This window comes from Malaclemys terrapin, chromosome 15 (genome assembly GCF_027887155.1).
Source record: "Malaclemys terrapin pileata isolate rMalTer1 chromosome 15, rMalTer1.hap1, whole genome shotgun sequence".
NCBI lineage: Eukaryota > Metazoa > Chordata > Testudines > Emydidae > Malaclemys > Malaclemys terrapin.
Genome location: NC_071519.1, coordinates 19,223,427 through 19,236,588, shown reverse-complemented (window position 1 = coordinate 19,236,588; position 13,162 = coordinate 19,223,427). Strand labels below are relative to the sequence as shown.

General features: G+C 45.5%; 1 protein-coding gene across 2 annotated transcripts in view; it reads left to right on the top strand.

Annotated features, from left to right (window-relative positions):
* EI24 (EI24 autophagy associated transmembrane protein) overlaps positions 1-8,510 on the top strand; it is a 36,687-nt gene extending 28,177 nt beyond the window's left edge. For both annotated transcript variants that reach the window (XM_054005350.1, XM_054005351.1), the window contains exons 7-11: positions 1,440-1,559; positions 2,008-2,119; positions 4,644-4,755; positions 6,045-6,119; positions 6,815-8,510. In XM_054005350.1, coding sequence (XP_053861325.1) covers positions 1,440-1,559; positions 2,008-2,119; positions 4,644-4,755; positions 6,045-6,119; positions 6,815-6,977 — 582 coding nt within the window. In that variant the 3' untranslated portion in view covers positions 6,978-8,510. The remainder of the gene's footprint in view (positions 1-1,439; positions 1,560-2,007; positions 2,120-4,643; positions 4,756-6,044; positions 6,120-6,814) is intronic.
* The last annotated feature ends 4,652 nt before the right edge of the window (positions 8,511-13,162 follow it).

The following is a 13,162-nucleotide window of genomic DNA, read 5'->3' as shown; positions in this document are numbered from 1 at the left end:
CCTCGGTTGGCGTGTCCGGACCCGTGTTGCTCCTAAGCTCACGGCGTCCTCTTCGAGCCACTGCCCTCCGGCAGTGCCCCTTAGTCCATCCTCGCCCCCTTCCAGGGGGGGATCAATCAGCTGCCTCTCTGCGTCCTGGCCGATGTGGCCAACTGCACCCTCAAAGTCACTCCTCTCTTGGCAGGGGGTTGGTGCAGCTCTGCTCCGTCGTCCGGGTGCAAGGCAAGGGGGAAGGGGAAGGACCCAGGCCCGCCCACTACTCCGGGTCCCAACCCAGGGACCGTCTAGTGGCAGCCATCCTGCCCTCCTTCTCTCCCTCTGTCTGTCCACGTCCCTGGGCCGCTTCCCCTTTGGCCCCTAGCACCAGCTAGGCCCTTCCCTTCAGGGCCTGCAGCCTGACAGACTCCAGGCTGGAGTTACCCTCTGCTCCCCCAGCCTGCCCAGCACTGCGCTGTCCCGGGTGCTAGTCTCCCAGCCTGGAGACAAACCTTCCCCTGTTGAAGGCCTGGGACAGACTGACTGCTCCTTTCCAGAGCAGCCTTCTTATAGGGCTGAGCCTGGCTCCCTCCAATCTGGGCCCTGATTGGCTCCCTATAAGGCCTTCCCTGTTTGGCTTCCTGTCTGTGCAGGCCCACTGGCCTGCTGCAGCCCAAATTCAGGGAGTGGGGCAGCCGCCCCATTACAGTGACCAATCAGATTGAGATGGAACATTGTATGCTGGAACATGTAGTTTCCACAGACCTCTGTAAATGAGCCATAACCTGCTTTATTTCAGATGTATTAGATAAGGCCTTCTGGCTCAAACAAGCTGCTCGCATGGCCCTAATTTGGGCAAAGTGTGGAAGGCCATATGCTCTGTTATGTATAATGCCATAAAAGGAACATTTCTACACAAAGGTTATTGTTCCAGATGTGATGTGCGGTAGTTGCTTGTGTTGAGTGTGTTGGCAGGTGCACTGTGGAATATGTGCAGTGTGTTTCATGATGATGGGGAGATGGCTTGCTGCTTTCTGAGAGAAACGACCACTGTTCTTTTTCTTGCCACCGTTATTTGATTGACAGTATGTTTGGAAAACATGCAATGGAGACAGCATGGTGATGTGATTAGAGAAAGGGACTGGGAGTGGGGGGTGTGAGTTCTAGTCTCAGCTCTGCCACTGGCTTACTGTATGACTTTGGACTCTGTGCCTCAGTTTCTCCATTTGTAGCAATGGGGTTAATGATACCCAGGTTTCTAAAGTACTCTGAGCCCCTTGAATGAAAAGTGCAAACCCTTATTACTACATATAATAAGCTGTTACTGCATCAGTAAAAGACAAGATTGCATCCTGAAAGGGTACTCAGTGGAACCGCCATGCTGACTGTAGATCAGCAGTGCAGTCACTCGTGTTAATTGTCTTTGTAAACTGGTTTCCCTGAAATGTGTTTCTCTATTTCAGGACATTGCAGATTTGGCATTTGAGGTTTCCGGAAGAAAGCCCCAGCCCTTTTCCAGTGTCAGTAAAATCATTGCTGACATGCTATTTAACCTCTTACTGCAAGCACTGTTCCTCATCCAGGTGAGATTAGACCTTCCTTGGGTTTTGTATCTGGGTCAGTAGAGAACCAAGTGCATATTAGCTGTGAAATGCTGAGGGGGGAGATGCCAAACCATTCTGCTCTTCGAATGCAGCTGTTGTTCATTAGTGACAGCCTTGGAAGAGAAAGCCTCTTGGCTGGAGGGCTGAGCTGTGACCAGGAAACAGTTATATGCAGAGAATTGTGGCCAAATTGATTGATGTTCCCAAAGTGACGGGATGAACTTTGCTAGAAGGGAGGTGGGGTTCGGAGGGTCCTATTGGAGGGCGGGGGAATAAAATTAAAACTATTAGACAGCAAGGTCCTCTCTAGTTGTGCTCCCATATCACTCTCTAGGGTGAAGATAAATTAATTGTGTTCCTGCTGTGCTATACATAAATCCACCTCTGCAGAAAGCAAACTCAATCAATTTCTTCTCTTCCTCTGCAGGGGATGATTGTGAGTCTCTTCCCAATTGATATCATTGGCCAGTTGGTTAGTCTCCTGCACATGTCGCTGCTCTACTCCCTGTACTGCTTTGAGTACCGCTGGTTTAATAAAGGTTAGTGCTACCCTTCACTTCCAAGGCTTCCATGTGTCTGGGGACATTCTGCATTGCTGGAAATATTTTAAATGCATAAGCTCCCCGATAGGAGGACAATCCAGTTTCAGACACACTTTATCCAGACAAGTAACTTGGGATGTTACCAAGTGATCTCTCACTCTCTCTCTCTTTCTTTCTCTTTCTCTTTCTCCCTTCCTCACCCCAAGAGTATGGAATATGAGCCTCTCTTTAGAGAATCAATCTCTGCTGTATTTGCAGATTTGTTTTTTTCAGAGCATTAAACCTTACTAGGCTGATCGATTTATTGTGCTGTTTACACAAGAGCGATTTAACTAGGAGATGATTTTCACTTGTACTATTCTATTAAATGGTCTTGCCTGTTTAGTCACATTTGGATGTTAGTTCTCAGTAATGGGTCTGAGTATAGGAGCTGAGGTGTTGCTCAAGGGAGACACGTCAATAAGATGAATAAAACAGAGCAGCACCCCAAAGCACCTCATAGTTGGGAGTGAGATCCTGCTGCTATGGGGACTGCATAGGCAATGGATCAACCATACCACTAGTGGTCCAAGAGACTGTTCTATTGAGAGAGAGGAATGTTGGCTACAACACTGGCACGTTATCCCTGACTTTCTTCAGAAGGTGCTATGGGAACATTTCCAACTGAAACAGTCACCAGATGGGACTTGTCTGAAATCTGGCACCTCTGACATCGCAGCCAACCCTTCTCTGGTGCATGCTCCATTGCAGTGTGAATCCAAATCCTGATAGGGATCTTGACTCCACACCTTTATGGCATCAAGGTGTGAGTGCAACACACAGAGCAGTACAGACACCAGGGGGGTGAATACATCATTTCACAATCCATTTAACACTGGCTGAGAAGGGGCCACTATAGATGACTTACTGCCCTTCTCTGTTTTTCTGTGACTGAACACTCTTGGTTGTGCTGTCCTGAATCTCTTGCCTGCTTATTCATTGAGGCTATAGCAGAAATAGTCACATGGTGTTTGAAGCAGCAGGAAAGATGAGTAGAATAATAAACATTTGTTTGAGGGCCAGATGCAGTCTGAAATTCTCCTGGTGGCTCTCACTTTAAAGCCTTGGATTTGGTCCCCTTCTGACTTGGTTTGCAGTGTACCATAGAATTCGTAGTTCCAGGGGAAAAAACAAGGTTGCCTTGTGTAATGGTTTTTCAGCTCCAAATATTTTCCACTCCATGGAATTAAGTCAAACAGGAACTAAATCCAAAGAGGCAATCTTACCATCATTGGAACCATTTGAATTCTAAATTCAGCTGGAGAAAAAAACACTAGAAAAAAGAGAACTTTCATTTCTAATGCTAGAGCTCTGGATTGGGAAGGAGCCTGATGATGAATGTCAGGTAGGCCCAGGCCATCTCTTGCCCTGTAATGCACATATCCAGACATGCAGAACATGAACATTTACTTGTCTCTCACAGCTATGGTAAAATTGTTTTAATTGTTTAACCTTCTCCAGCAAAGGTAATAGAAGAAAAACCGAAATGATGGTATCTTTTTCCTTTCAGATTAGAGAGAGATGCCTTGACAACTTGTGCTGACAAAAGATCCCATGTTACTTTTCACAAGAGGAGTGTTAGTTCAGTTTTACAATTGGAATAACTTAATTTTGCCACCTACTTTCAACTATTAGTGAAGTTTCAGCCTAACATAGCGTTATATTGCATCACACCATATGCTGCAGGGCATTTTAAGCATAAAAAGACAGGAAGCTCATAATCTAAATTAGATTCTTCATTTAACACCGTAAATGTTCTGTATTTTTACAATCCACTGATAAATTACTGCCACATTTATTCCAAATGTGTCTGCATTTCAATGATGGTAGATGTGATTTTTATCAAGGGGAAAAACCTTTACAAGAAAGTTTTAAAAAAAGCAGTGGGGAGGAAGGTAGAAACCTACTATATTTTTTTAAAAAAGCATAGTCCTCCATATTTTAACTGAGCTTTTCTGAGGTTACTCTTTGAAGTCTTGATGTTATCTAAACTTGGAGTTTAATCAACTGCTTTTTGTCTTGTGCCTTTTGTCTTATCAAGTCAGTGGGTCCAGTAAACCAAGTTTATATTCTGTTTTTTACTACAAAAGCGGCAAAACAATTAGATTTTTAGACTCTGAAGAACATCTCTATGTCTATCTTGGTGTAAATCAGGGATCCCTTGTCAGATTTTATTGAAGCATGATAGAAAAATTCTACTGCCGTCTCAGGCTTCACACACCTCTTTTGAGGCTGATATTCTTTTGTTTGTGGATTTTATGGGGTAGATCCCAAATCTAATTTATAATAGACACTTGTTTGCAACCTTACCTATGGAATGGCCACTACAGCTCCCTTATGTAGTTTATAAATTACTTTGGGATCATGCAGGATGCCTGACACTCTAGAAATATGAGATTTAGTGACAACACATGCTCTTTAGCCAAAACTTTTCTGCCTTAGTTCCTTAAATTTCTCTACGTTAACTTGTGTTTTTTATTAGGAATTGAAATGCATCAACGGTTATCCAACATTGAGAGGAACTGGCCCTATTACTTTGGATTTGGTTTACCGCTGGCTTTTCTCACTGCAATGCAGTCGTCTTACATCATCAGGTGACTTTCACTGTAAATTGGGAGCACTGGGTGTCCTTGCTTTGAGGGTGATGAATGCAGAGGTAACACGTCCCCCAAATACCACCCAAAATTGCCAGCCTCCACGAGACCACCAGAGAAGTGTACCTTTCCCCAACCCCTGCAGGTCAGAGGAGTATATCTGCTTCTACAGCACCATAGGAAAATAGCTCTGCTAATAAGTAGTTGGAGGGAAAAGTACATTTCGGAATAAGGAAGGTTTCTCCATTAAAATCAGAACTGTAGTGCAGATTCTTCCACCGAACTGCCATACAACTATGAGACATATTTGGATAATAGAATCTTCCCTACTTCCTGCCCCACTGTATTGACCATTCTGGAGGCACAGTGGCTGGGAAAAGCTCATAAATCCTCTCCCTGCTCAGAAATCTTCTCTCTGCTGAGATGATGTCATTGCTGTTTGCTTTCTGATTTCTCGTCCTGCTCTGACTCTGCTGAAACCTTCTCCCATACGATTGGAATACTCTTACAGACGGAGCCAACGTTAGCGGCATGTTTTCTTTTATCCTTATAATGCAGAGCAGTAAGTAGACTAGCAGGGGCCACTATTTATTGATGCAGACAAGCTTCTCTCTGGTGAGCTGCCTTTCTAACTGTGTCGGCCCTGCCTAAGGTAACACAGAGACAGCATATATGTGGGAGGTAAATCCCAATTCCTGTGTCAAGCTGCGTATCTGTCCCTTCTTCTGAAAGTTCACTGAATACTTAAAAGAACACTGCAGTGGATCCCAGCAGGGAAAGATTTAAACATGCCCAGATCCTACCGGAGTTACTTGTCCTTTATTTATATTGTCAATGGCCACACCTTTTATTCGTCTTCCATATGACTGAGATTGTCTCCCTTAAAGCTGCAGTGACGTGCTGATGGTTGCAGTAGTAGTCCCATGAAGCCCACAGCAATCTCTATTTAACATGCAGGTGCAGCCTATGGAAGCTACAGATCCCGGCACGTGATACTCTCTCTTGATCTGAGCTGCCGGAAAATGTAGTCTCTGCACAATGTGTTTCCCTATAAACATTGTGACGGGTGCCATCTGCTCCATTTATACAAATTCAGTGCGGCCCTTGGTTGGGCTGTTTGATTTCCCCTGTGTTTAATGGTGCTTCGCTTCATCCTTCTCCACTCCCTGCAAAGAGATGTCCTGAAATCAGCTTCCATTGCATGGGAGGTCATTTTCCTGTGTAACCTTATTATGACACCAACTTACAGTAATTGGCTTTTTGCTCAATGTGCCTTCTTCTTTTTGCAGTGGCTGCCTGTTCTCCATTCTTTTCCCTCTATTTATCATCAGCGCCAATGAAGCAAAGACACCTGGGAAAGCATAGTAAGTATTTTCCGTAGGGAACTCATGATAATGCTAGATGCAGGACGAACTGACAGGGGGTGCCCTTGTGCATCTCTGAACATATTGGTCATGTAATGATGAAAGAACAGTAGTGTTGGGACACCTCCCTTAATTTAAAATAAGGGAAATTAAACAGGATTTTATTAACAGAGAGGACATTGTGTTAACATTTCAAAAGGGTGCGTTATTGGTAAGGGAAAGGTTCTCTGAGGTTATTGATAGACCTGCACTGAACTGAAATCCTCTTATGTCACCCTCCCTGTATGCCAAAACCCTGGAATTCCTGGGCAGCCGTCGGCTCAGCTCTTATCTGCAGCTTCAAGCTTTTCAAGACAGACTTAACCCCAAGGTTGGAATAATTGGGTCTGCTTTGGCCTCCCTATGTAGATACAAGGATGGAATGGAGGCATCCTGCATTTCCTGGGGGGTGGGTATGATAACTCTGCCTACATTAGGCCTTTACTCTTTGTCACTGTAGAGTGTATCTACTAATCTGTGTTGTGAAGACACTCATTATCCTAGAATATACTAAGCAAAATATAAAAACGGACAAAGGGAGCTTCTTGCTGCACTATTATATTAATGTGTTTGTGTGTGTGCATGCACGTATGCGTGCAAGAGACACCAATTGAGACTTTGGGATGGGAGCTCACAGCATTTGTTCTGTGTTTCAGCCATTTCCAGCTGCGTCTCTTCTCCTTGGTGGTTTTCCTCAGCAACAGACTCTTTCACAAGACCGTTTACCTTCAGTCCACCCTGAGCAGCTCCTCCTCAGTAGATAGACTGCCCTCTCCTCACTCATCCCCTGCCAAACAGAAGGCTGCTTTGAGGCACTGAACCACAACCAAAGGTGTGTGTGTGTGTGTCATCCTTGGCTGCTACATGTGCCCCTGTGACCTAGGGAAGGGCAGGACCCATTCTGCCAAGGGGCTTGTGCATTTCCCCACTAACCACCATTGTAAGCGCCACTTGGACATTGATTTTGTGTCACATTGAGAGCGTGGATGGAAATCTCTGGAAAAGTCTGGATTTTTAACACCTTTGTGAGTTTTAAAAAGCCGGGTTCTCTGTGCTTGTTTTATAGAGTGTAACAGACCTGTGCCTGTACTGTTTTGTATACTCTTTTCCTGTGCCATTTCCCTCGATACCCCAGGAAGAATGGTTTTGTAATCCACGTTTTGCTGTAGCTTTGTGGAGCTGATGGGAGTGTCTAAAGTAGATTGCGCCACAACTGTTGGATTCCTCAATGATTATAGTTCTTTGTATAATGTATCTCAGGTCAGGTTTTTGTAATTCCTGCTGTGCTGAAAAGCAGAATTAGAAGAAAACTGGATCATGCTGATCTAGGGGCAAGATCAATTTATATAGAGAGGGGACTCTCCCAGCCCACTATCCAATGAGCTTCAGTCAAGCTCTTTCTGTCAACTGGCAAACTTTGGGTCTTTCCTCAATACAAGACTTGGACAAGTGCCACCTTTCTGTATCCAGTATATATACTGGAGAGCATCGCCTTTCATCAGGATGACGCAAATTCCTAACCTAAACAGCAGAATGTGGTGGGTTTTTTTAAATACTGTTTGGAGCTGGGGAAAGCTCCTGAAATTTCAAAGGGAAATTGTATAAACAAGGTCAGGAAGTGAAATGGAAACTTATTGAAACACTTTAACTCTGTAGTTGGGTTGTAAGGTTTTTTAATGTATCTTTTTGTCTCAGCAATCAGATGCTTTTGAAAATTAGTGTCTGCCAGTTTTCCGTGGAGACACCAGGCATACTGGCGGTATTTAAAAAATAATTCAAAATTATGAGGTTCCAAACTGTATCCAGACAACACAAGGGAGAACAATCAGTTTCTACTGGACTCATGGGAGAACGGACAGACTTGGGCTGCACCATTGCCCTGCTTAAAGTAGGTAGTGTGAGTCTTGGGGAAGAGAGAGAGCTTGTTCAATTAACATGAAAGGCTCCAAGTCTGTTGCCATGGCAACACTATCTCTACTGCAATTGTTGTCCCAGCCTAGGTGGAATGGTATTGGCCAAAGTACACTTACTTGGTTGTAGCTGCAGTGAAACTGCTTTGTCAGCTCAGGATATGTGAATTCATGTGTGTGTGTAAGTCTGTGTGTGTGTGTGTGTGTATATATATACTCTGTATACACAAAGGGAGAGTGAGCTATACTGGTTCTAGACAGTGTTCTTGCATGTAAAATTTCTGTTTGGCAGAAAAAAATCTGTAAAATTCAAGAAGCCCTTGGTTTTTCAGAACCGAGGTTGGTCTACAGATAAACTTTTCTCTAGTATTTTCACACTGAAATATTAAATGAAAATGAACAAAAAATCAAAAATTGCAATGGGTTCTGTCTGAGCACTGATGTTAATGTTAAAAGGAAAAAAACTGCATTTTACTGTGGATGGGTCATTCTTAAATTGCAATCCGGGGACTTTGAGGCTCTACATGTGGGAAGGGAGGTGGGGGAGATTTGGGAAACAGTTCAATACAACTTGATCCTGGAGGCAAATGGAAATAGAATTTGAACTTCCCTTAAGCTTCTCTAAATAATGTGAATGACTCTCTCGGCTTGCTACAAAGCACTCTCAAATTAATACTAGAGAGAGCCACTTTAAGCATGGCCTGCTAAACCTAGGGTTGTGAGTTCAATCCTTGAGGGGGCCATTTAGGGATCTGGGGCAAAAATCTGTCTGGGGATTGGTCCTGCTTTGAGCAGGGGGTTGGACTAGATGACCTCCTGAGGTCCCTTCCAACCCTGATATTCTACAATTCTGTGTTACGTGTTCTCTCGAGCAAGCTACAGGGAAGAGAAGGGGCAGATTCATATGAGATTCGATAATTTTGAAAATGAACATTTTTGAAAGAGATTGTATACAATCTTACTTTACTGTACAACCAAAACCTTTGTTTTAACAGCAGTTAAGGTTGCTAAATGACAATATATTAACCTATTCCATTATTGACACAAATCAAGCGTTTCAAAGCAAGGAAATAGTTTTGGACACTACATCTGACATTGCCCACTTAATAAGCAACCATACTGTTCTTATCAGGAATTCAGAGATGTGCACATCTTTAACTACAGCAGGTGCATGAGTTTTCAAGGAGATTTAACTCTATGGAAAGTTTGAAGGGGCAGCAATGAGATTGTTTTAAGCCAAAGGGAGGAAGACAAATGATAGACAATTCAGCATTCAGATCAGGGGAACTTTAATGGCCTGTAACTCAAAAACAGTTGGACTAACTTTGCAAAAACTTCCTTTGTTGCTTTCTGAGTAAACATGGCAGTTTTCAGACCAAACTGACTTTCTAATTCAAAGTTATATTGGGGCTAAAAGTGGGCAATGGAACGGAAGTTGGTTCCATATTTAACTGTGAAGGGGCTACTGCCTTTCTCCAGTATGCAATCTGTTATACACATCTATTGTTTGATCATACATATATAGATTAACGTGGCTATGGGAATCTCCCTTCTCGGGCTAACATGATAAATTAATGATGTCCTAACTGAAATAAACAGCATGGAGGAGGGTTACACTGGGCCTGTAACCTAGTACTTTTTCTAGATTATCCTGCTTAAAAACGCTTCTTGCTAGAAGGATGTAGCAAGACTTCCCTGGCCAATGGTACTGGGCTGAAGTCTGGCCACCATCAGCTGGATAGTGATTGAAGGCTATGAAAGTGACAGGGGTCATTTGAGGGAAACTCCATGTTCTAATATACTCCTCATTGTGGTCTGGGCTGCATGAGTAGCTGGGTTTTGAAGAGTTAATGAAACATAGAACAGGTGAAGGTATTGCTGCTTTTCTGGCAAGTGTACCAGCCAGCTCCCTCCCTCTAACCCTAATAGCTTTCCAACCATGTTTGGCATCTCCGTTTTCTGGACAAAGACCTCTGTTCCAGACAAGGCCTGCTGTTTCCTATTCACCTATGCACCATCAAATGACCAGTGCTGCTTGAGCTGCTCGCAGCTCTGGTCTGCTGATTGATACAGGAGGCCAAATTCCATAGTGAGCTACAGCACACACAAGAGGCAGGCAGCAGTAATGCAGTGGAGTTCAGCAGACAAGCTCATAACGAGGCTTCTCCTCCCTGCCTAAGCAAACCAGGGACAAAAGGCTACAAACCCAATACTGTGGGTAGGATTCTTCTCCCTCTGTGGGGCCTTGTTTCCTAGATCGGTCTTGCCGATCTAGGAAAAGGGAGTAGAAGCTTCTCCTTTGTTAGCCTGTCAATGGGGGCCTTCCAGCTTTCTGTTGCAGTACACTACACAGTGCTGCATTATTTAGAGGCGAACAATGTGGAATTCACAGGTTCCAAAGAATGAACCAAGCCCTTCACTGAGATGATGGTGGATTTCTGCATATAGTTACAAGGTATTGGACCCTAGCTGCTGTTTGTTGCCATAGCAATCAGAGCAAGACAAACACTGAGGAAGGGAGCAGCACAACATGAGGTGCCAGCGAGTATGTGGGAATGTTTCCTAGGCTGTCAAAAATAAAATGGAACGAGGAGATTGTTAAGCCATCCCAGGGGTAAGGATTTCAAGAAGCCAAGTGTGGAACAAATGCTCAACCACATAGCTCCTGTCCACTGAAAGTGCATGAGTTGGGGACACAGAAGGGAAAGTATGGTGAGGAAAGTAGGATTTAATTCTCTTACATATGTAACTGATGGGAGATTTAAGATCTGTAGCCTAAAGATGTTTGTGGGTAGTGTCGGAGGGAGGGGATCTACCACTGCTGTGCCATGTCCTTGGGCAGACTCTCCTGCCCCTTTTCCAAACCCTACCCATGACCTTAACTCACCTTTATGTGGCCTCCTTTTGTAGCTTGCTGAATGTTGCAGTGTGTGCCACATAAAATAGGAGGTAGCACTGGCCACTACATGGTCGCAAATGGTTGTGTAATTATTGCAGTGTTACCTTTAGCATGATTAAATCTCTGGGTCAAACCCTGCTCACACAGGCAGCCACACTGAAGTCAATGGGACTAGTTATAGGAGTATAATGAGCAGAATTTGGCTGAGACAAGGCGGGTGAGATATCTCCTGGGATTCACAGAAGAGGCAATCTCTCACAGATATTCCTCATCTCTCAACATAACTTTTGAGGCAGCCAGAAAGTCATTGCATCATGCTGTGATGGGAAGATGCTGGACTCCAGATTCCCCTTCAGTCTGAGAAATATGCAAATCGACAGGCATCCAGCCTCTTCTCAGAGAGCTATGTGAGCATATAGTCACTCGGTGTTGTCCCACTACAGCTGCTAGAATTGTATTTAATCCACAGCAATACATAGCCCATAGACTATCAGATCTATTTAAAGATACAGGATGACTACATCAGGCATTTGAGTGCCCCCTCTTTTCCAACTGACTGCATCCACAATTTGGTTGACGTGTACCCAGATGTGAGGAGAGAGAGTGGGGGGAAAGAGACAATGTAACATTGTAGAAAGTAACAACTGGACAGAAAAGTCACTCTGCAACAAGTGAAAACAGCACACGTGAGAAGGAAAAGAAAATGGCCTGGAGATGGAGAGAATGGGTTAGAAAGGTATGGAGAAAGGGGGGGAAAATGGAAAAAGATAACAAGGTTGACGTTGTTTTCTGGTGAGTAATTTCAGTGACGCTGCTTTAGTTTATTATACTATCTCCAACTTTGGAAAAAAAGATTTTGTGCTTATGCACAAACCCTAGCATATGCAACTGCGCCCAGCTCCCTCTGCAGCAGGAAACTAGAAGCTAGAGGAAAGAATCCCCCGATAGCCCCTTTCTTCCCAAAACCCCACATAAATCCAGAAAGAAACCAACCACCCAAACCCAAGAAAACCATGGAGAGCTTTTACCCTGGGAGGGGTGGAGAGCCAGAGCCCTCTGTGAAATCCCTTAAGGACTGCCTTGATGTTACAGGGAAGGGTTCAGTGAGCACAAAACTGGGGGTTGTGGCGTGGAACCTTCAGGTCTGGGCCACACACAGATTTTGTACTCATGTAACTAGCTGGGTTGGGGATGATTTTTGCCTTTACAATTACAGCAGAATAGCCCTGCTGGGGGTGCGCTAGACTCACGTACAGGTGGCTTGCCTGTATGGACACAGCAAGACAGGCCCATGGAGGGAGTGAGCCCAGGTGCTGAGGCCAGCCTCACACAGGCCTAGCAGAACAGTCCTGTAGGGGTGGGGGTGGTGCTGGGTTAGGGTTGCCAGGCATCTGGTTTTCAACCAGAATGCCCGTTTGAAAAGGGACCCTTGTGGCTCCAGTCGGCACTGCCAACCGGGACATTAAAAGTCCAGGACTAAGGCAGGCTCCCTGCCTGCACTAGCTCCCTGTGGCTCCCGGAAGATGCCACATGGACGGCCAGGGAGGCTCAATAGCTCCCATTGCCCGGGAACTGCAACCAATGGGAGCTGGGGGGCAGGGCCGGCTCCAAGCACCAGCACAGGAAGCAGGTGCTTGGGGCAGCCAATGGAGAGGGGCGGCACGTCCGGGTCCGTGGCGGCAATTTGGTGGTGAGTCCCTCACTCCCTCTCGGAGGGAAGGACCTGCCGCTGAAGAATAAAGCGGCGTGGTAGAGCTGCCGCCGATTGTGGCTCAGCTCCCCTCCCCTCCTCCCGCTTTGGGCGGCAAAAAAGCTGGAGCGGGCCCTGCTGGGGTGGCCTGCAGGCATGAGGGCAGCATACAGAGCGTCCCTGGCAGTCCATGTGCCTAGGAACTGCAGGCCACTTCCTGGGAGCCGTGTTAATTACCAGCAGGACCCCACACCCGCTCCTACACCCCAACCCCCTGCCCTAGCGCAGAGTTCTCTCCCACACCCAAACTCCCCCCACAACCCTGTCCCAGCCTGGAGCCCCCTCCTGCACCCCAAACCCCTCATCCCTGGCCCCACCCCAGAGCTGCACCCCCAGCCGGAACCCTCATACACACCTAGGGTTACCATATTTTAAGTGTCCAAAAAGAGGACACTCCACAGGCCCTGGCCCTGGCCCTGCCCCAACTCTGCTGCTTCCCGCGAAC